This window comes from Acartia tonsa, chromosome 1 (assembly GCF_053477335.1).
Source record: "Acartia tonsa isolate MP-2025a chromosome 1, ASM5347733v1, whole genome shotgun sequence".
NCBI lineage: Eukaryota > Metazoa > Arthropoda > Copepoda > Calanoida > Acartiidae > Acartia > Acartia tonsa.
The window spans coordinates 37,784,421-37,807,336 of NC_137260.1; the positions used below are offsets into that span (position 1 = coordinate 37,784,421).

Consider the following 22,916-nt stretch of genomic DNA (forward strand, 5'->3'; position numbering starts at 1 on the left):
GCTTATAATGATTCTATATTAAACACTTAAAGCCAATTTAAAGTTTATTATCAATTTGACTTTCTATGTGTCCAAAAATATTATTAAAATGAGCACAAATGTCAAGATGAGCCTGAGGACAATAATGACATAGAATTACTAACTAGTCCAACACAAATTAGAACTAATAACACAAACAAACATCATAATACTTCAGTACCTGGGCAAGGTTATAGTAAAACTAGTCAGAATCAACATGATAAAGTATCAATAACAACTCAAAATAAGTCAAATGAATTGCCCTCAGCATCTTATACAAGTATCCCTACTGCTCAAGAAGACCTAAATATTGATGAACACAATAGCACTATTGATATAGAAGTTGTTGTATCAAGTGATGAAGAAATACAAATTCTTGAAACTGATCATTTAGCAAGTGTGGGTAAGCGACTAATATAATGTTAATAATACATTTTTATAATAGTTGAGCTACTTCATAACTTGGGTGCTTTATCCCGCCCATAAATGGATGTAGAATATACATGTCTGTATATTATGACAGGGATAAAATTGTTTATTGTTTAGTTCGTTCATCCATTAGGGGGAGTGGGAATGTGGTTAAGGTGGAATCGTTATTTTAGTCCGCTGCAGGTTTTACTTTATTAGAGAATATAAAAATCTAGTGTAAAATCCAAGTAATAATATATATCCATTCGCCCATCTGTGTTTTAAGATTAGCAGTGGAACAACATTATTTAATAAGAATTTGTTTCAATATTACAGGTGGCGAAAAAAGCAAAGAAGGAACAAGGAAGAGGAAACGGCTATCTGGCGAAGCCGCTGAAGCACGTAAAATCAGGGAACTAGAGAGAAGCTGGTTTGGAAAACAGATAAAACCACCTGTAACATATCTTAAAGAGCCTTATGAGGAATTTAACATTGTCTTAACTTGGCTTTAAATAACATTTCATGGCTTGCAAAACATTTCAGAACAATGCAGCTCTATATTATCTTTGTCTTAACATGCAAAAAAAAGTACCAGAAAATTTTTTTGTATTAGCTCTAGTTAGTATGTGTTTATACCAAAGTATGTGTCTGTCCAAATTAAATTTTGCTTGTCCCGCCTCTTTCTTCAAATTTATTTTAATTAGATTTCTTTGGGACTTGTATGTCTGGGGACGAATGGCATCAGTTTCTATGAAAACTAATTGTGTTTAGAATATTTAACTCATTTAACTTATTTTAATGTTACACGATATTTGAGTTTAAAGGCGTAGTTCAAGAAAAGGGCTTTACTGAAACGACTAACATTATAAAATTAAAAAACCTACATTTGTCTTGAGATGTGTTTTTTAAGCCTAACTCTCCACCCCATAAGTTTGCCTGGATGCATTGTCTTATGTTTTTTTCTATATACATACATTATACCTATCTCTTTTTATGAGGAATATATTCAATAGGTAACTGTTTCCGTGTTTGCATTTCATTTATCAATGTTTTTTTTCGGACCAATGCGTTATTGTTTAGAGTCAGACAACCCCTTCGTGGAACTATCCCCTTGATTTATCAATGCTTTTTTTCGGACCAATGCGGTATTGTTTAGACAACCCCTTCGTGGAACTATCCTCTTGATTTATCAATGCTTTTTTTTCGGACCAATGCGGTATTGTTTAGACAACCCCTTCGTGGAACTATCCCCTTGATTTATCAATGCTTTTTTTCGGACCAATGCGGTATTGTTTGGACAACCCCTTCGTGGAACTATCCCCTTGTTTTCATGGACATTAAAGCGCCAACAATGTTAAAGAAATTTTTCAGGCTGTAATGGATTTATTCTATGATCCAGACGACCCGATACTCTGTGATAGAGATAGTGCTGTCAAATATTATAAAGATCAACTTATAGAAGCTTATAAAAACAGAGACAAGTTATTTGCGAAAAAATAGTATATTTAACAATTAATGTTACGGAAAAATTTTAGAAAAATTTAAGGGCTCGGCAGCCGCGCGTAAGCCCCAGTGAATTCATCATATTTTAGCTTTAAATTCAGTTGGATATCTAGACCTGTTTCTTAACAGATAATCCATCTTATCGGATTTTTTTACACACAAGTTGAAAAATTGAGGCTTATTCGCGGCTACCGAGCCCTTGAAAATTTTCTAGAAAAATTGTCTTCCAAAAGAAGCCATAAATGTCAAGGTAAAGAAAATGTCTGTTTGCATTTAAGATACCTAATTAAAATACGCCTATACAATCGTGTTTTGATAGTAAACAGGTACGATGTAATTTTTTAAAAATGAAAAATTAATATTCATCACAAAATAATATTAGTCATCACTAAAAAATATAAACTTTCATAACGCTGAATGTTAACTGTAATACCTAATCAATTTTTGTATGTGAAATTTGAAAATTTTAATATGTAAAGAATGATCCAATTTTGGATGGCCTAGCATCCAAAGAAGTAATTATTTGTTATATAAACTTTCAAGAAATAAGTAGACTGCCGAGCCATAAATATTTGTACTTATGTTACCACATTTGTAATGTGCCAAATTTTAAATATGAAGAGATAAATATTTTTAGTAAATTATTTATATTTTTATAAATATCATAGACTTACATTAGAGTACATTGATATAAAGAATTTTATTTATGTCCATTTTGTTGTAATAATTGGTAGTTCCACGAAGTGCTTTAAATTAAAAATTAGTAATATTACTTCATAACTGCATTTATATGATATTAATTTTATAAATTTTATTTTCTACCATACAGTTCCCAATATGTTTAACATTATTGTAATATATGGTATATACTTTCACTAAAAATATCTAACAAAGCAACTAATGATATACAGGAAACATGTGATTTGTGCTAGTATTTCTATTTCTGAAATGGTGACTTTAATAAACACGAAAACCATGTTTCTAAGTGTTTATTAAAAAGATTATTTGTTTTGATAATAAGGGGGGGGGAAGTTTGTACAGTTATAGGAAATGAAATTCAGTACCAAATTTTGCCCTGGCCGTTTGGGCTTGTTTTTATACTTATCAACCTAATTCTTTTTGTAAGCGCTCTTATATGATTGGATCTACCTGTAAAACTTTAAAACTTGAATTTTGGGACTTTCCCTTAAAGGGGCTAGTGGAGCAAAAGACCCCCAAACACTAAAATTTTAAGTTCTGAATCTATTTTCTGAGATATTGAGACGAATTTTTTAATGAAACCACTTTTTAACAAAACCGAACTAAATAGCCAATACAAATTTCATTTTGGGACTTTCCTTCTAGGGGCTAGTGGAGCAAAAGGCCTCCCAAACACTAAAATTTTAAGTTCTGAGCCTATTTTCAGAGATATTGAGACGATTTTTTTAATGCAAACTTTTTTCACAAAACCGAACTAAGTAGCCATTACAAATTTCATTTTGGGACTTTCCCTTAAAGGGGCTAGTGGAGCAAAAGACCCCCAAAACACTAAAATTTTAAGTTCTGAGCCTATTTTCAGAGATATTGAGATGATTTTTTTTTATGAAAACTTTTTTCACAAAACCGAACTAAGTAGCCATTACAAATTTCATTTTGGGACTTTCCCTTAAAGGGGCTAGTGGAGCAAAAGACCCCCTAACACTAAAATTTTAAGTTCTGAGCCTATCTTCAGAGATATTGAGACGATTTTTTAAATGAAAACACTTTTTAGCAAAACCGAACTAAGTAGCCAATACAAATTTCATTTTTGGGAATTTCCCTTAAAGGGGCTAGTGGAGCAAAAGGCCCCCCAAACACTAAAATTTTAAGTTCTGAGCCTATTTTTAGAGATATTGAGATGATTTTTTTAAATGAAAATATTTTTAACAAAACCGAACTAAGTAGCCATTACAAATTTCATTTTGGGACTTTCCTTCTAGGGGCTAGTTGAGCAAAAGACCCCCAAACACTAAAATTTTAAGTTCTGAGCCTATTTTCAGAGATATTGAGACGATTTTTTTAATGAAAACATTATTAACAAAACCGAACTAAGTAGCCAATACAAATTTCATTTTGGGACTTTCCTTCTATGGGCTAGTGGAGCAAAAGGCCCCCCAAACACTAAAATTTTAAGTTCTGAGCCTAATTTTAGAGATATTGAGACGATTTTTTTTAATAAAAGCATTTTTAACAAAACCGAACTAAGTCGCCATTACAAATTTCATTTTGGGACTTTCCTTGTAGGGAATAGTGGAGCAAAAGACCCCCAAACACTAAAATTTTAAGTTCTGATCTGAGCCTACTTTCAGAGATATTGAGATGATTTTTTTAATGAAAACATTTTTAGCAAAACCGAACTAAGTAGCCAATACAAATTTCATTTTGGAACTTTCCTTCCAGGGGCTAGTGGAGCAAAAGACCCCCAAACACTAAAATTTTATCTTCTGATTATTTATTTCAGTTATTTGAAAAAGTTTTCATTAAAAAAATCAGCCATAATATCTTTAAAAATAAGCCCAGAACTTAAAATTTTAGTGTTTGGGGGTCTTTTGCTCCACTAGTCCCTAGAAGGAAAGTCCCAAAATAAAATTTGCAATGGCTACTTAGTTCGGTTTTGTTAAAAATATTTTCATTTAAAAAAATCATCTCAATATCTCTAAAAATAGGCTCAGAACTTAAAATTTTAGTGTTTGGGGGCCTTTTGCTCCACTAGTCCCTAGGAGGAAAGTCCCAAAATGAAATTTGTAATGGCTACTTAGTTTGGTTTCTTTAAAAATATTTTTATTAAAAAAATCGTCTCAATATCTCTAAAAATAGGCTCAGAACTTAAAATTTCAGTGTTTGGGGGGTCTTTTGCTCAACTAGCCCCTAGAAGGAAAGTCCCAAAATGAAATTTGTAATGGCTACTTAGTTCGGTTTGTTAAAAATATTTTCATTTTAAAAATCATCTCAATATCTCTAAAAATAGGCTCAGAACTTAAAATTTTAGTGTTTGGTGGGCCTTTTGCTCCACTAGCCCCTTTAAGGGAAATTCCCAAAATGAAATTTGTATTGGCTACTTAGTTCGGTTTTGTTAAAAAGTGTTTTCATTAAAAAAATCGTCTCAATATCTCTGAAAATAGGCTCAGAATTTAAAATTTTAGTGTTTGGGGGGTCTTTTGCTCCACTAGCCCCTTTAAGGGAAAGTCCCAAAATGAAATTTGTAATGGCTACATAGTTTGGTTTTGTGAAAAAAGTTTTCATAAAAAAAATCATCTCAATATCTCTGAAAATAGGCTCAGAACTTAAAATTTTAGTGTTTGGGGGGCCTTTTGCTCCACTAGCCCCTAGAAGGAAAGTCCCAAAATGAAATTTGTATTGGCTACTTAGTTCGGTTTTGTTAAAAAGTGTTTTTATTAAAAAAATCGTCACAATATCTCTGAAAATAGGCTCAGAACTTAAAATTTTAGTGTTAGGGGGTCTATTGCTCCACTAGCCCCTTTAAGGGAAAGTCCCAAAATTCAAGTTTTAAAGTTTTACAGGTAGATCCAATCATATAAGATCGCTTACAAAAAGAATTAGGTTGATAACTATAAAAACAAGCCCAAACGGCCAGGGCAAAATTTGGTACTGAATTTCATTTCCTATAACTGTACAAACTTCCCCCCCCCCTTATCATGATCTAACAAATCTACAAATGGATTTTAAGTTCCCATACAGCACTTCGTGGACTTATACCTTAATATGTATGTACAAAATTTGATTTCAATGGCATTTTACAAATTTTATATGAAATGAAATAAAAAAATTTAAAATTTTGATTTGTGTAAGGTACAAAATTTCTTAAGGAATCTTAATATTGTTATTTTAGATGTCTATAGTCTATAGTCTAGATGTCTATAGTTTATAATTTACTAAGTTCCATTTAGTAAAATTATATCCATAACATATCAACAGTTCTAGAACTATGAAAGTAATATATTATATCGTGAAATTCTCAGGAGATAAATTTTGGCTTTCTATAAAGAAAGCTTTTTCAGGTACAAGGTAGCAATCCGGTCAACTTTTTAAGCCTTGGTCTTCTCAGACTTCTTGGGGAGGAGAACAGCCTGGATGTTGGGGAGGACACCTCCCTGGGCGATGGTGACACCGCTCAACAGCTTGTTCAATTCCTCGTCGTTTCTGATGGCCAGCTGGAGATGTCTGGGGATGATTCTGGTCTTCTTGTTGTCTCTGGCGGCATTACCTGCCAACTCCAGGACCTCAGCAGCCAGATATTCCATGACAGCGGCCATGTAAACTGGGGCACCAGCTCCAACACGCTCAGCATAGTTTCCCTTGCGGAGGAGACGGTGGATACGTCCAACGGGGAATTGCAGACCAGCTCTGCTGGAACGGGACTTCGCCTTTCCCTTCACTTTTCCACCCTTTCCACGTCCAGACATGATGATATGTTAGGTATTTGAAAGTTAATTTCAAACTGATATAAATGTGAGAAAAGCCTTATTTATACTCTTCTAGGGTTTATCACCTTTGTTAGGTTCAAAGTTTCCTTCTCTTTTTACTTAAAATTCTATTCCAACCATGAAATTTCCCCATATTAATCCCTGATCTCCACCCATATTTTAATCTCTTAGCTCCATTGCATTGTACCGTCCCGTCCAAGCTTTGTTTTCCCCTTCTGTTAGCCGTGTTTCTCCTCCCTATTCATGTACACTTAAACTTTCACCTGCCTTTACCCGCCAAAATAATTTTATTGTTTAGACTCATCCTAAACTATTTTTTCTTCATATAAACTGTTTTTTACAACATTTAGCTATCCAAAAGCAACTTTTCTATATAATTTAGTCCGTACATCAGAAAAAATGGTCCAAGTTAAAGTGTTTTCTGATTTTTGTAGCAACGCTACTCTATATCTTTAATACAAAGTAGTTTGATGTCCGTCCGTCCGTCTGTCTGTTCCTCAAGATCTTGGTAACCACTGCACTGATTGGATTCTACTCTTCAGGGAATATACCTACTGGTCCTGTGGTGGTTTTAGGCTATTTTCTTGGGGCAGCGTTGTGGAGCCGCCATATTTTGCTGGCAAAAACGGCTCCGGGTTAGCTAAAAAAGAATTATTATTTTATGACTCTGTTGTGTCGTGTGCAAATGCCCCTTTTTAAGTTTTTTTCAAGTCCATTTTTATCAAAAATTGAACTTTTAAAACCTTCAAATGTCAAAAATAGACTTGGCAAAAAAATATGTTGAGATTTTCTTGATTTTAGGTCGGAGCCGGAGCCGTGGTTTTCACAGACGGCTCCGCACCAAAATCAAACGACTCAGCTCCGCAACGCTGGTTACAAGTATACCATCAAACATATATGTATTTTGTATTGCAATAAATTAAACATCACTATACTACATGGTGGAAAATTTAAATTTTTTCAAATATAAGCCCTATAAATGTTGATAAACCATTGAACAGGAAAAAATATGCAGTTCACTAAATTCAAGTTCGAATGCATTTCGTGCAACTACTAGCCCTTTATTTTGGATTAGCATTTAAGATTATCTAAAGAAAAATGCATTTTTATGGATCTTATTCAAAGCTGTACATATTTAAAGCCTGATTGCTTAAGCAAAAATTATTGTTTGCCAACATTACAAAAAAAAATATTTTATAGCAACTAGCGGCTGCGTCCCTGGCATCTACGGGCTTTGTATTCAAATGAGAAAGAAATGGGTATAAAATTGTTAATGCAATTGATTAATTATTTTCTGGAGATAACTGTCCAATACAACTAGACATTATACAAAAAAAATTCTACTTTCCTTTTTTTGTGCTTGCTTCAGATGGACATATTACTTAAATAAGAAAAAATATAATTAATTAACATAATTTTTTTAGAAAAAATCTTTAACTAAAATTCAATCGTTCTCTTTTTTTTGAAAATTGGCGGGTAATGAAACAATGGAGAAATAAATAGAGGATGTATGATGTCTACCCAAGCCAAGCTATTTTAAATTTAAAGGGACAACCATAAACCAATAGAAAAGTACCTACTTGGTATATTAGCAGAAAGTAGTGAGAATATAATTTTTCGTTGCTTCATATTTTATTATTACTGGTACAATGTTTCAGGATGAAGCTACTCAATAGCTTACTTAATCCGGCTTTCAGTTATTTTATCGACTGTTATTAAATATATTGAGCCAATTTTTATTGTAAAGAATGCTCTGAGCAAATGCGAATCTATGTTTATATTGTTCGTCTAGTCAGTTTATAACAATATGGTAGATTGATTTCTATGGGAGAATAGGAATTTCTGTGCTACTATTACAGAAAGGAGGTGGAATTTTTGTATTGATAAAGGCCAATTAGGTGTATAATTTTTTTCCTCGGCTAGCTGAATAAATCAAATTGTATATCATACATATGGGAAAGAACTATGGTAATATAATTTGTTTTACAATACAATACTCAAACTTTCCTTGACTTCTTAAATCTACAAAACATGATGTAAAATTACTTTTGAAAGATTCTAAACTTTTCTTTTATGGAATTACTTCATAAATGCATTAGTTACTTATAAAAAAAATAAGACCTAAAAATAAATTCTCACTTGTTTAGTTTCATCTGCAGTAATGGAATTTTTTTCAACCCCCCCCCCCCCCCCTGCCTGTACAACAGGCGTGGTGTGCTCGTCGCTATCCCTCACTACATCAGACCAGACGACGCGACACGGCCCGAACCACCCTTTACCCCACGCACCCGCGATCGGTTTCACTTGCCTTGTCCACAACATTGAGAACAATATAGGCGGGAACTTCATAAAAAAGATTGAACACTGAGAGAGTATAAAAAGATGAAAATTTTAATAAGCCACAGATTCACTATCGTATCTACATCACCATGCCCCCCAAGGTTTCAGGAAAGGCTGCCAAGAAGTCCGGCAAGGCCCAGAAGGCCATTGCCAAGGGAGACAAGAAGAAGAAGAAGCTGAGAAGGAAGGAGTCCTATGCTATCTACATCTACAAGGTGTTGAAGCAGGTGCACCCCGACACTGGTGTCTCCAGCAAGGCCATGAGCATCATGAACTCTTTTGTCAATGACATCTTTGAGCGTATTGCTGCTGAGGCTTCCCGTCTGGCTCACTACAACAAGAGATCCACCATCACCTCCAGGGAGATCCAGACTGCTGTCAGGCTTCTCCTTCCCGGAGAGTTGGCCAAGCACGCCGTCTCTGAGGGAACCAAGGCTGTCACTAAGTACACCAGCTCCAAGTAATTTGACCACTGATCTTCTAATGATGCCCACTGGAAACAAACGGTCCTTTAAAGGACCAACCATATATTTCAATATTGAGCTTTCTTTGAACAAAATACTATGATATCAACACTAACATAATAATAAAAGTTAATTTTTAGAACTAATTTAGAAGCAGGAAATCCTGAAAATCACAAAGCAACATCTGTTAGCAATGAGCAAGGTTTAAAGCTTCATTCAGGAACATTGATCCACTCTGAACTACTGATCGATGACTGTAGCATTTATATGATTAGTGTCTATTCCGGAGAGATAGCAAATTTCATCCTTGGTATGATGATTCCTCTAACAATAAGGTACTATTTCAAAAGCATAGCAACACTTAAATTACTACTGTTAAGTGAGTAGATATATCAGTGATTTGCAACATATTTTCTTATACTTTTGACATTATTTTGTAATATTACAATTAGGATGCTGGATGTCTTGTCTGTTTGTACTGAAGGATCTCGCTTATAATTCTTCTCTACAGGATAGCTTCTCATTAGTCCTGGGAAGGTTTATAACTATTTTTGAGGAGGGTACTTCTACCCTCCCAAGATATATCGCCCTCTAGGGGGCGTAGGCGCAATATTTAATATTGTCACATAAGGTTTACAAATATTGGCCTGTCTAATCTATTAAGCTTTGGTTTCTTTGGATGTTGTAATATTTTTAGTAGCGATGCCAATCTATAATTCAAATATCCATCTGTCAGAGACAAAAAGGGGGAAACGTGATTTTCTCGGCTCCTAGAGATAGGCTGAAACTTCTTGTCAACACTCAATACGGAGCATAATTAAGTATAAAACATACGTAGCAGTTGGCTGCTTTTGGACAGCTTTTTAGCCGCTTTTATTTATTTTTCAACACTGAATTTCTCGGCTCCTGTAAAAGATATAAGGCTGAAACTTCTTGTCACTATTCCCATGTATATGGAGCATAATAAGTATAAAACATTCAGAGCGGTAGGACTGCTTTTAAGCCGCTTTTACTTTTTACAACAGATTTTCTCTAAACTTAAAAAGTTACACGGCTGAATCTGCTTGCCAATATTCCCTTTATTATGCACCAACGGATCAGTAATATTTGACATAAAATCACTTCACATAAATTCATTTCACATAAAACGTTTCACATAAAGTATCATTTGGCATAAACTCATTTCACATAAAGGTACACTTCACATAAACAACGTTTCACATAAAGGTACACTTCACATATAGGTACTTTTGACATAAGGGTACACTTCACATAAAGGTAAATTTGACATAAAGGTACACTTGGCATAAGGGTACACTTCACATAAAAGTACATTTCACATAAAGGTACATTTCACATAAAGTTACATTTCACTTAAAGGTACATTTCACATAAAGTTACATTTGACATAAAGCTACACTTCACATAAAGATACATTTCACATAAAGGTATATTTGGCATAAAGATACATTTCACATAAAAATTTTTTTTTAACAAAAATGTATATTTTACATACATATGGATAAACTACAAAAAAAAACATTTCACACAAAGGTACATTTCACATAAAGGTACATTCGACACAAAGGAAAATTTGCCATTAAGGTACATTTGACATACAGGTACAATTCCCATAAAACATTTGACATATATTTTACAAAAAAAATGTTTCATATAAAGGTATATTTAACATAAAGGTACATTTAAAATAAAGGTACACTTGACATAAAGATACATTTAACATAAAGGTACTCTTCAAATAAAAGTAAACTTGACATAAAGGTACATTTCATATAAAACTCTAAAATACTGCTAGAATCCAGAATCCGCCAAAAATAAGAATCCGGAATCCACCACTTTTTTTGATGGATTCTTTTATGAATCCGGCCCAAAAATTCGACAAATTGACATCACTATTTGAAACCCAAATGTAAATGGGATGTGGTCGACTTTCCCCCCTCTTACCTTAAGTGCCCCTAGAGGCTTCTAGGGAGCGTAGCCGCTAGTAATACAAATAGTATGACGAAAAATCTAATAATCACAAATAATTAAAATTGGGGTTAAATCAACAAATCAGTCAGACCGCCACGTATGTTCTATACTTAAAAAATGCCCAATTATTGTGGGAATGTTGTCAAATTTAAAAGGCTAGCTTTACTAGCTGCTGAGTCAATGTCACTTCACAGTATTACGGTCAAAGTGAATTATATAGTAGCAGGTAATAAGTTATACTCAATATATCCATTAAACGTTATTTCTAAAATTAAGCTCTTCCAAAACAGTTTTTAAGAAAACTAATCCTGTTAAACTTATAAATTTCATAAGCTGTCTTAGATTTGATTGACCATTGCAAGATTTCATAGGATTGAAGTATATAAATATAACTCTTCAAAACTTAATAAACTTTCATTGCTAAACTTCCATGAAAGAATTGGAACACAAGAAAGTTTTAGTAATAAATATCTCTTTATGAAAGTTGTGGTTGGTTCTATAAAGAACCGTTTCAGTGTTTCCAGTTATCAGGTCAGGTAGCAGTTACGGCTTAACCTCCAAATCCGTAGAGGGTACGGCCTTGTCTCTTCAGAGCATAGACAACATCCATAGCGGTGACAGTCTTCCTCTTGGCGTGTTCAGTGTAGGTGACAGCATCTCTGATAACATTCTCAAGGAAAACCTTAAGAACACCACGGGTCTCCTCGTAGATAAGTCCAGAGATACGCTTGACACCACCACGACGAGCTAAACGCCTGATGGCGGGCTTGGTAATGCCCTGGATGTTATCTCTCAACACCTTGCGGTGACGCTTAGCGCCTCCCTTGCCGAGTCCCTTTCCTCCTTTGCCGCGTCCAGTCATGATGATAGTAGTTATTTAAACTGAAATTAGTTGGTAGATTTCTGGTTTATATACAAAACCATATGGTTTTGTTGATCATCCCTTTAATTAACCATTTTCCCCAATTTTTTCCTTCTCAACCAAATTTTTGCTTTTCCCAACCCCTCTTTGTCAATATTTTATCATCCCTAAACAGTACCCCCCCCGCCCGCCCCCTCAGAAAATATCAACCCACCCAAACACCCACTCCCCAACCATAAAATCCACTCCTCACACTAATCTGTTAAGAGTAAGATAGGGGGGGGGATTATGTTTTTATTGTTGTAAGGATAGAAAACCCGGCAAAAAGACAAAGATTTCAAATATTCGAACTACTGCAATATGAAGGTTTGTAATGTTGTATATATATATATTACTAGCCTATACGCTCCTAGAGGCCTCTAGGGGCACCTAACATCCTGTTACTTTAATATAAGGTTTAAAAAAAAGGTTTAGTTTCTTTGTTATGAGAAAGAAACTAAAATATCATTATCAACAGAGATTCGCGTGTTTCTAAATTTCATTTGTTTATAGATTTCATTTTCAAGAAAAATAGCCCAGTTCGTAGAAACTATGGTTTAGGAAATCATGACAGCATGGAAACTGTCCCAATTTTGTATAACTTTTGCGGAACATGTTCCAGTTACGTCATATTTTTCTTTCCTGAAAAAGGGAAGAGGGAAAGAAAAAAAAGGGAAGGGGGGAAGAAAAAAGAGATGGGAGAAAAGGGGGTTTTCCCCATCTCTTTTGAAGAGATTTTCTTCCCCCCTTCTCTTTTTCGGGAAAGAAAAATATGACGTAACTGGAACATGTTCCGCAAAAGTTATACAAAATTGGGACAGTTTCCATGGTGTCGGAAATCATGCTTATAAAAGGATTTTGTATAAATTTGTTTCAAAATCAGTTGCAAATTTAATAAATACCGGCTGCTTATTTAGACAATTAAAATTAAAGATTTTAGGATTATTCTACTACATAAAATTTGGTTAAAAAGGTTTGAAAAGGACAATTTTATTTTATAGTAGCGAAGCTGCATATAGAGTTAGAGAAAGAAGAGGAAATAGAAAAATGAAACAAGTCAGAATCGAACAGATAAATCAGAGAATAAATATTCTTCTAAATCATTTTCTCGTATTTATTCGAATCCGGTGGATAGGAACCGGTTCTCATCCATACGAAAAAACTATGTCTAGCATCGTATTATATCCAGCTTTTTACGAATATATTTCGGCACCTCGGGGCTAAAAAAACAGGTTTTAATCTTATAATTGTACATTCTATATCCGCGGAAAGCTGTTTATAATACGATGCGAGAAATACCTAAAAAAGAATATTTATTTTAGCAAAAAGGCTTCATGATATATATACGTTTCTGATTAAGCTTGAATATTAGGCCTGCTAGTTGGTCCTTAAAATATCTATTTATACTCTACATACCTAATATCAATGGTAACTTTGTACTTAAATCTGCTGAATAATGATAGCCAAAATTTAATCAGTTCATCTTAAATAGTAACCAAGAAATTTACATTTTGAACAGACAAAGATAAAGAGAAGATTCGCTAAAAACTATGTAATATTTTTTTTAGTGGGCCTAAGGGCTTTCCGGTAATATCAATATTGTTACTAAGTTTTCAGGATTTCCCCTCATCTCAATTTTAAATAAAAATTATGTGAGGTTTAGCGTTGGGTTAAATTTTGTATTAATTTGTGACCCGGTCTGATTGGTATGTGTTAATTTTCTGTAAAAGTTTATGTTGTAATTGTATTTAACAATTATATCAAATACAGAACAAAGTCAAGTATGTTTCTCTCTAAAACCGTTGGAATTATGCAGAATAGTCCCCTTATGTTTAATCTTCATTTGTTTTGGCGGCATAACAATTTTTCTGTTGTAAAATAACCGCGCCATTTTTATAAAGCCAGGTGAAATTTTCCACCCCAACCCCGCCCCCCTCTTCTTACTAACCCGGCCGCTTTCAAACCAAATACTTGCAAAAGGGGTGGGGTATCATGGTTTAGGAGAGAAAAAAAGAGAGGTTCAGAAAACAAGAGGGGTGGGGTAATATAATGCTTTTGGGGTGATAATAAAAATGGTTTAGTTACTAGTATAAATACTCAAACTTTCCGTATAATCGATATAGTTCTACTATAGACCTACAATGGCTCGTACCAAGCAAACTGCCCGTAAATCTACTGGAGGAAAAGCCCCCCGTAAACAGCTGGCCACTAAGGCTGCCAGGAAATCGGCCCCCGCCACTGGTGGAGTTAAGAAGCCCCACAGATATAGACCAGGTACTGTTGCTCTCCGTGAGATCAGACGTTACCAGAAATCCACTGAGCTTCTTATCCGCAAGCTTCCCTTCCAGCGTCTGGTCAGAGAAATTGCCCAGGACTTCAAGACTGACCTCAGATTCCAGTCCAGCGCAGTGATGGCTCTGCAGGAGGCTAGCGAGGCCTACCTGGTTGGTCTCTTTGAGGACACCAACCTATGCGCCATTCACGCCAAGAGAGTTACCATCATGCCCAAGGACATCCAGCTCGCCAGGAGAATCCGTGGTGAACGTGCTTAAGCTTTTCCATTCAGATCAACAACACAAAACGGCTCTTTATAGAGCCAACTAAACATTTCTTTTTGAGATTTTTACAACTATGCAGACTACAGACTGCTTAAGTTAGACAAATTTATATTTAAAATCATTATCATGGCAATAATCTGTGATGCAATGATATGCTTTTTACGTTGCACCTAACTTTTACAGGAACCATCACGCAAAATTCGATAACAATGGAACAATTCTAATATGCATGAACTAACAAAATGAGCTTTAAGTTACGGACTGACTGCAACACCCAGTTATAGCAAAGCATTGATAACAACATCCAGAAGTTACCAAAATTTATTTAGAAATATCAAATACAACTAAAAAACACAAGTCAGATTACTTTAATTTACAATATATACTGAACATGCAGAATTACAGGATCATATCCTGTTTAGTTGCAGATTTATTTTAATTCCCCCCAATTTCTAAGCAGAGACTTTCTTACATTTCTTTAGAAATTCTATTAACAATAACTTTCATCGACCCAAATTATTGTAAAGTTTTATTTAAAAAAAAATTAAAAGCTGTTCTCGTATTCATTCGAATCCGGTGTATAGGAACCGGTTCTCATCCAAACGAAAAAAAATATGTCTAACATCGTATTATATCCAACTTTCTACGAAATTAAAAATGTACAATCATAAGATTAAAACCAGTTTTTTTAGCCCGTGTGTTCGGCACCTCGTCGGGGCTAAAAAAATGGTTTTAATCTTATAATTGTACATTCTATATCCGCGGAAAGCTGTTTATAATACGATGCGAGAAATAACTATTATTATATTTCCCCCATTGTGCCGTTGGACGACCAAACAAAGTAAGTTATGGAGTAGCTTCGTTAAGTTAATATAAATAAATTTTAATCTTTTTAAATGTAAATATCAAGATTAACATTACATAGTAAGTACTTAATTCAATCAATCATACTTGTTTATGTAAATTGTCATAAATATATTTCACTATTTTTTTTTATTTTAAAGATATCTATAAAAAAATAGGCACCTATTAAAAAAACATTTATTTGAAGAGAAAAAATAAAACAATCCCTTTTTAACAACATACAAAATAGAATATATCATCCAATTTGTACAGATATAAGTCAAGTAATATTCTTTAACTATCTTCTATCTCCTGTTTGACTGTTTCATCAGAATTATCAGCCTTAGTTAGACATTCTTCTTTAATCTCTTCTTTGATATCAGATTCGTCACAAACAAAAAAATTGGCCTCCCCATCATGAGATTCTTCTTTAATCTCTGGTTTAATGTCAGCTTCAGTACAATCAACAAAAATGGTGGATTCTAGAGATTTTGCATTTTTCAGAGAAGCCTTTAAGTTTTTGAAATGTTTAGATGTCTTTTTGTGCTGTGCTAGTTTTGAGCTAGAGACAAATGAATTTTGACAAGCATCACAAGAAAATGGTTTCTCCCCTGCGTGAATTCTCTTATGTATGGTCAGATTGGAATTAGTCGAAAATAGTTTTTTACATACATCACACGAAAATTGCTTGTCACCAGTATGAGTCCGTTTGTGTCTGATCAAATGACCATTATCAGAAAATACCTTATTACATATGTCACATTTAAATGGTTTTTCTCCTGTGTGAATCCGCGTATGTCTTTTCAGTTCACTACTGTTGAAAAATGCCTTGTCACAAAAATCACATGGATATTGCTTTTCTCCACTATGAAGCCTTTTGTGGAGATGGAGCTCACTACTTGTTCGGAATGACTTTCCACACGTGGTACAATGACATGGCTTCTCGCCTGTGTGTATCCTAATATGTTGATTCAATTTGGTAACATTAGAGTAGGATTTCCCACAAATGTTGCATGAATGGGGTTTTTCACCTGTATGAGTCATCATATGTTTTGTCAAGTCTTTATTGTATAAAAATGTCTTCTCACAAACATCGCAAGAGTGAGGTTTTTCTCCAGAATGAATTTTCTTGTGATCATTTAGATTTTTGGGCAGAGAGAATGTTTTGTTACATATATCACACGAGTATTGTTTATCCCCTGTGTGAAGAATTTTATGCATAGTTAAGTATCCGTTTGTAGTAAATGACTTATTACAAATATCACATATGAAAGGTTTCTCCCCAGTATGTACTCTGTGGTGAATGGTTAACTTAGAACTTGTAGGAAAAGCCTTGCCACAATAGTCACACGAGAATGGCCTGTCGCCTGTATGGATCTTAATATGGTTTGTCAAATTACCTTTTACTGAGAAAGCTTTATCACAAAGATGACAAGAGTAAGGCTTATCATTATGAATACTCTTGTGTTTTGTAAAATTATCAATATGTGAGAATTTGATGTTGCATATTTCGCATTTGAATAATGGTTCTTCTTCTGCCTGGTCAGAATCCATAGTATATAATTTAGGTTTAAAATATATCTGAAAGTAATCAAAGTATTAATCCATATCATGTCAAAATGGTTTGTGTGGTATTAAAAAATTTTCTCGTATTCATTTGAATCCGGTGGATAGGAACCGGTTCTCATGAATACGAAAAAAACTATGTCTAGCATCGTATTATATCCAGCTTTCTACAAATATAAAAATGTACAATCATAAGATTAAAACCAGTTTTTTTAGCCCGTGCCTACGGCACCTAGGGGCTAAAAAACTGGTTTTAATCTTATAATTGTACATTCTATATCCGCGGAAAGCCGTTTATAATACGATGCGAGAAATAACTATTAAAATACAAGAGCTCAAGGATGTCCAAGCTTTTTTATTTAGGGGGGGGGGAGGGTAAAAAAAAAAAAAAAATTTTAGGGGTGCCTTCCAGGGGGGGAGGGGGTAATTTTTATAACATTGAGGCAATGACGTCCAAGTTTTTTTTTATATATTGGGTGGGGGGGAATGGTAATCACACCTTTACCCCTCCCCCTTGGACGTCCCTGCAAGAGCTTATTATTGCTTTTTTATGATTTAAAAAGAGTTCAAACAAGCCTATTTTCGAATCAATTTCTAAATGTAGGTAGTTTATTTAATAGTGAAGCTACTTTATAAATTACTAAGTCAAAACTAGTTCTGGCAATTATATAATACTTGTAGTAAATATTATTTGATCTCATAATTGAGCAATTTGTATTCATGTAAAACTTTTCCCCCTAAATCCCCTGATAGTACTAAATTATTGAGTGGTAACATTAATGTAATATTTTTAATGTCAAGTACACATGGTATATAATATAATAAGTTGGTCTCAAATGAGCAAATATACAAAACAGTTTTTTTCAATTTACTGAAAATTTGACTGCTTCCTTAACCACTTAAAAATAATTTTGCTAAATAAAAAACTACTTCGCTACCAAAAAATGTTAGCATTTGTTTTTAATACTTATCTTTATAGAAGGATCAGATAAGAAAAGGATTATGATTACATATTTCAATTAGGGATGGCAATCCGTCTAATTTTTGGACCGAATTCGGATTCTGGATTCTTACAAGAATCCGTCAAAAAAAAAATGGCAGATTCCCGCAAATTCCGGATTCTTATTTTTGGCGGATTCGGATTCCGGATTCTAGCAATATTTTAAAAGGCTTTTTTGAAAGAAAAAAAAAATAAGTGCTACATATGTCCTAAAAGTTAATGTTCTTGGTATTCTCTATAATTCACTTCCGAGAATCGAACCAGATTTTAAAAGATTTTATATATAATGATGATAAACTTTGCATTTAAAAGGTTGGAGTTGAAAGAAAAAACTCGAGACGCTAATTTTATTCTACCAATTAAGAATCCGAATCCGCTATTTAAAAAAGGATTCCGGATACGGATTCGGATTCCAAAATTGACCAAAAATTGAGCGTATTCCGGATTCGGATTGCCAACCCTAATTTCAATATTCCCCAATTTTACTACTCAAGTTTTTAACCCAGCGGAGCCCTTCAAACCCTCCTTTACATAGCAAAAGAATTATCAAAATTTGTTTAACAAGAATTTTCTTTGTAGTTAATCTTCAGTTCTAGTTGTATTGTAATTGCTATAATTATATAGATTAAATTTAACTTTTAATTTGTCTTATCTAGATTCATTAAAAGTATATTTTCTGGAATAAAGAAAATAAATACGTTCATAAAAATGCATAAAACAATCCATTATCATTTCATATACTATAACAATAGCAAAGATTATTTGAAAACAGATTTAGAATTGCATAGTAACCTTAGTTTCTTCTGAAAGTTCACTTTTTGAAAGTGTATTTGAAAACTTTAGCTAACTAGCTGTACAGTAAATGTTATTTTTATGAAATATGACTTATCAATGAAGATATGTAAAAACCAATCAAATAAACACACACAAAAAAAAACAGTAACACAATGACAATGAAAATTCTTGTTTCTAACGATAATTGAAATATAAATGTGATTCCTAATATTTTACACGGGAAAAAAATCGATAAAATAATTTTACACCAATGTTATTTGGTCCATTCTAAAAAATAATTGAACTAATAAAAATAAAAAATATCATTATCAATCAGTTGATGATATATGTATAGTTTACCTAAATATTATGTACATAATAAAATTTTTAAAGTTTAATTTTTGTATATATTCTTTAATTCATTAATAACTAAAAATATTGAATTCTTCATTTATTCCTTCTCTTCCATTTCCTCTTTTATGGTTCCTTCAACATTTTCAGCTTCCATCTTCATAATAAAAGTATCATCTTCTATTAGCTCTTCTTTAATTTGGGCTTCAACACAATCAAAAATGGTTGAAGCAGATTCTGAAACTGCATTATTGATAGATTTTAAAATATTAGGATGATTAGAAGAATCATCAACCTCTTGTTTAATATCATCCTCACCACAATCAACAAAAGTGGTAGAAGCGGGCTGTGGAACTATATTCTTCGATGATTCTAACTTCTTGTGCAAGACTGATTTCTTGTGATGTGACAGGGCTGTACTGGAATAAAAAAATTTCTTACATAATTCACAATAGTATGGTTTCTCTCCAGTATGAATTCTCTTGTGTTCAGATAAACTGTTTTGCTTTGAGAATGTCTTATCACAAAGATCACATTTAAATGGCTTCTCACCTGTATGAATCCTCTTGTGGCTACTCAAAGTACCTTGTGCCGTGAATGCCTTGTCACAAAAATCACATTTAAATGGCTTCTCACCTGTATGAATCCTAGTATGAAGAGTTAACTCAGCATTTGTTTTAAATGACTTTTCACATGTATTACAAGGGTAGGGCTTTTCGCCTGTATGGATCCTATAATGTCTTTTTAAATCATGTTGAAACGTGAATGGCTTTTGACAAACATCACAAAAATATTGCTTTAAGCCATGAACACTCTTGTGTCTAGTTAAACTCTCCCACAGTGCGAATGTCTGTTGACATATTTCACATGAGTAAGGCTTCTCGCCTGTATGATTTCTCATATGTGTTGTCAACTGTCTATTAGCTGCAAACGTTTTATCACATATATCACATTTAAAAGGTTTCTCCCCAGTATGAGTCCTGTAATGAAGAGTTAATGCTGTAGTTGTTCTAAATGTCTTTTCACATATATCGCAAGAGTGTGGTTTTACACCTGTGTGTGTCTTTATATGAGAATTCAACCCACTTCTGTGCGCGAATGTCTTCTCACACATGTCACATTTTAATGGCTTCTCACCTGTGTGAATCCTTTTGTGTATGACCAATTTATCTGGCCGGGAAAAGGCCTTCTCACATACGTCGCAAGAGTAAGGCTTCAAACCCGTGTGAATTTTCATGTGACTCCTAAGATTGGATATACTGGAGAATTCTTTATTGCATATATCACATGTATTCATAGTTTGATGGAACCTGAAAAAATCATATATGGTAACTAGGTATGCATTGCTTATCAACATTTGTTTTTTAAAATAAATATAGATTTAAACAAGATCTTTATTGTCCATAAGCAATACATTAAAAGCGGCTAGCAATATTAAAGACAAAATTATGTTTAAAAAGCTGATGCCTTTCACTAAGTGTATTTTTTAAAAAGTTTAAATTTAAAAACATAATAAAATCTGTTTGAATAAAAATAAAAGTAAGGTTCAGTTTAAGTCCAAAGTTTCAAACTTTCTAAAATTTGTGTTTACCTTGGTTCTTCATCACTGTCTTCCATTTTTAGTGCCACCCCCTCTGGATCCACCAGAACCTGTAGGCTATCACCACGAGTATCATCTTCTATTTCATTCTTTATCTCTTTGTCATTCTCATCTAAATCATAGTCATCATCACCTGTGTTCTCTTTCTCAACACTAACATTTTCGTCACTCATTTTGTTTTAGGTATGTTCTTGAAAAATAATGTTAAGAATAAAATATTTTTTAAATAAATGTTAGAAAAATGTTCTGCTAATAATAGGAGCCGCGAAAAATATGAAGCAGTTCTAAATTATCAAAACCGTCCTTTTGTAAGTATATTTCCTTGAATTTTCTTTATGTAATGTAATTAATTGCAGTAAATCAGTCTTAGAAGCTTAAAAACTTTTAATATAAATTTATCTAATAACTTCGTTTTTGGATCGGCTAAGGCATAATACGGATATGGCGGCTAAATTTGTTAAATGCAGAGAGCTGAAAACGGCTGCGGCTGCCGGGCCTGTTTGTCAAAAATTAGAAATCTTGTAACTTGTTTGTAAACAAAGTTTTTGCGTGAATGCCGCCTCAAACTATAATTCCCAAATGTCGTCTTTGAATTAGCAGAATTATTAATTACGACCTCCAAAGAGGACAGGTAAAAAATAATTGGTCATATTTTTAGCATAAATGGTCTAGATCCTATTGGATGAATTGCTTGAACACGAGGCAATCACCCTAAAGAAAGCAAACCCTTTGATTGCATTACCTATGTCTTGAAGTCCTGCATGGAATGGCGATTCTTTTTGCCAAACTATTAAAGTCATTCAACTAAAATTGCATCTGACATAACAGCAGAAAAATATCTTTCATGTTTTTATGATACTCCTTGGGCCGAAAGTATTTCCCTACACAAAATGTAGATTCTTTTTAATTAAAAAAAAAACTTATAAAAGGTCCAAAAAGGTTTTTATATAATTGTTGTTTTCAAGTAAACTGATATATCGTTGTTGTTGTTGTTGAAAACCATTCCATTAGAACGATAATATCTTTATTGCTCTAAAATCTCAGATTCATTTAATTGTCAATCATGAATAAATTTTTTTGAAGCCAACATAAGTCCGTCTCGTAAAACCATTGGTTTTGGCTTAGTTACGCTGAGTGCGCGTTGCCTGAATGATTTTAAATGGGCCGATGGTCATTGTAATGTTTCTGTTTAAAATCCTAGTATTATTTAATCTCTTGTTTTGTAATTTGTAAAACACTCATGTTACACTTTAATCTAAATGCCACATTAAAGTTCTAATACAAAACCCTACGAGGCTACGGGCCTCAACCCTAATATATAAATTCTTAAAACTATAAAATATACAATAATTGAACTAGAATTATACATTTTCTGGCAACATTGTTTCCAATGTTTTGGGAACTAAGGCCTATTATCCCAGAGGGGGATTTGAAGCAGAATATAAAGGAGGTAGTAGTATATAGTTACCATGTTGTTCTGTTTCATGTCAATATTTCTCTCCAGTTTTATTGCCAATAACTTTTTTATCAGTGATTAGATTGTTGCATGATTAGCTTTCAGGGAAAATTAATTGTTTCTTTATAAAAGCTTGAGACTTTGTTCCTTGGGATTTGAAGCCTTGTGTGCTTTTAGAATTTTCCAATTTTAATTTTAGATTGTGTAGGTATATTTATTCGTAAATTTATAGTCATATTGCATTCTTCCTATGAAATAAAAAACTTGCGTCACGATTCCTCTAACAATTAGGTACAATATTTTTAAGAATATCTTAAATATATAAACTTTATTTTTGAAATGTTGATTTCTATATCAAAGTTAGAAGCGTAGCATCTCTATGATCATATGCAATATAATTAAAAGTCCATCGATGAATATCTGTAATAAGAAGTAGTAAGATTTTTTGCTGTCAGTTAAGATCTTGCTCACGACTAGATTGAGTTCTCCAATTTAGGGAAGCTATTTTGTTGAATAAAGCTAAAATTTACGTAGAAATGGCGCATTGGAATTGGTTGTACTTTTCAGGAAAGCTTTTTAAATGTCTTGGGAAGGTTTTAGATAATAATTTCTTGACCTCCCCTCTCACCTCTAGAGGCTGAGGGCGAAGAAACAGTTTGTTATGAGAAAAAAAATCCTA

At 33.4% G+C, this 22,916-nt stretch overlaps 7 protein-coding genes across 9 annotated transcripts in view; 3 read left to right on the forward strand and 4 right to left on the reverse strand.

Annotated features, from left to right (window-relative positions):
• LOC145318783 (uncharacterized) overlaps positions 1-2,907 on the forward strand; it is an 11,221-nt gene extending 8,314 nt beyond the window's left edge. For 2 of the 3 annotated variants that reach the window (XM_080160354.1, XM_080160342.1), the window contains exons 10-12: positions 107-421; positions 763-906; positions 1,796-2,907. In XM_080160354.1, the coding sequence (XP_080016480.1) occupies positions 107-421; positions 763-906; positions 1,796-1,926 (590 nt within the window). In that variant the 3' untranslated portion in view covers positions 1,927-2,907. The remainder of the gene's footprint in view (positions 1-106; positions 422-762; positions 907-1,795) is intronic. The other variant, XR_013879519.1, reaches the window with a different exon arrangement.
• Positions 2,908-5,777: 2,870 nt separating this feature from the next.
• Positions 5,778-6,414, reverse strand: LOC145318791 (histone H2A-like). Its single transcript, XM_080160364.1, has one exon. It carries the CDS (start codon positions 6,369-6,371, stop codon positions 5,994-5,996), a length of 378 nt encoding a protein of 125 aa, XP_080016490.1. The 5' UTR covers positions 6,372-6,414; the 3' UTR covers positions 5,778-5,993.
• A 2,379-nt stretch (positions 6,415-8,793) lies between these two features.
• Positions 8,794-9,258, forward strand: LOC145327282 (histone H2B-like). The gene has a single exon (XM_080174423.1). The coding sequence runs from the start codon at positions 8,822-8,824 to the stop codon at positions 9,194-9,196; it is 375 nt and encodes a 124-aa protein (XP_080030549.1). The 5' UTR covers positions 8,794-8,821; the 3' UTR covers positions 9,197-9,258.
• Positions 9,259-11,657: 2,399 nt separating this feature from the next.
• LOC145303672 (histone H4) lies at positions 11,658-12,071 on the reverse strand. Its single transcript, XM_080148611.1, has one exon. The coding sequence runs from the start codon at positions 12,048-12,050 to the stop codon at positions 11,739-11,741; it is 312 nt and encodes a 103-aa protein (XP_080004737.1). The 5' UTR covers positions 12,051-12,071; the 3' UTR covers positions 11,658-11,738.
• A 2,159-nt stretch (positions 12,072-14,230) lies between these two features.
• Positions 14,231-14,693, forward strand: LOC145318565 (histone H3). The gene has a single exon (XM_080159937.1). It carries the CDS (start codon positions 14,231-14,233, stop codon positions 14,639-14,641), a length of 411 nt encoding a protein of 136 aa, XP_080016063.1. The 3' UTR covers positions 14,642-14,693.
• Positions 14,694-15,676: 983 nt separating this feature from the next.
• On the reverse strand, positions 15,677-17,096 carry LOC145318557 (uncharacterized). The gene has a single exon (XM_080159926.1). It carries the CDS (start codon positions 17,042-17,044, stop codon positions 15,785-15,787), a length of 1,260 nt encoding a protein of 419 aa, XP_080016052.1. The 5' UTR covers positions 17,045-17,096; the 3' UTR covers positions 15,677-15,784.
• A 444-nt stretch (positions 17,097-17,540) lies between these two features.
• LOC145318551 (uncharacterized) lies at positions 17,541-20,968 on the reverse strand. The gene is made up of 2 exons (XM_080159911.1): positions 20,773-20,968; positions 17,541-20,491 (listed from the first exon to the last, which is right to left on the reverse strand). Exons 1-2 carry the CDS (start codon positions 20,952-20,954, stop codon positions 19,282-19,284), a joined length of 1,392 nt encoding a protein of 463 aa, XP_080016037.1. The 5' UTR covers positions 20,955-20,968; the 3' UTR covers positions 17,541-19,281.
• Positions 20,969-22,916: the final 1,948 nt, after the last annotated feature.

Bases quoted from the DNA above. Each gene is read 5' to 3' on its own strand.
- LOC145318791 (XM_080160364.1), bottom strand. From the start codon at position 6,371: ATGTCTGGACGTGGAAAGGGTGGAAAAGTGAAGGGAAAGGCGAAGTCC.
- LOC145327282 (XM_080174423.1), top strand. From the start codon at position 8,822: ATGCCCCCCAAGGTTTCAGGAAAGGCTGCCAAGAAGTCCGGCAAGGCC.
- LOC145303672 (XM_080148611.1), bottom strand. From the start codon at position 12,050: ATGACTGGACGCGGCAAAGGAGGAAAGGGACTCGGCAAGGGAGGCGCT.
- LOC145318565 (XM_080159937.1), top strand. From the start codon at position 14,231: ATGGCTCGTACCAAGCAAACTGCCCGTAAATCTACTGGAGGAAAAGCC.
- LOC145318557 (XM_080159926.1), bottom strand. From the start codon at position 17,044: ATGGATTCTGACCAGGCAGAAGAAGAACCATTATTCAAATGCGAAATA.
- LOC145318551 (XM_080159911.1), bottom strand. From the start codon at position 20,954: ATGAGTGACGAAAATGTTAGTGTTGAGAAAGAGAACACAGGTGATGAT. The intron at 20,492-20,772 runs GTAAACACAAAT...TGATTTTTTCAG, and splicing joins GACAGTGATGAAGAACCAAG to GTTCCATCAAACTATGAATA.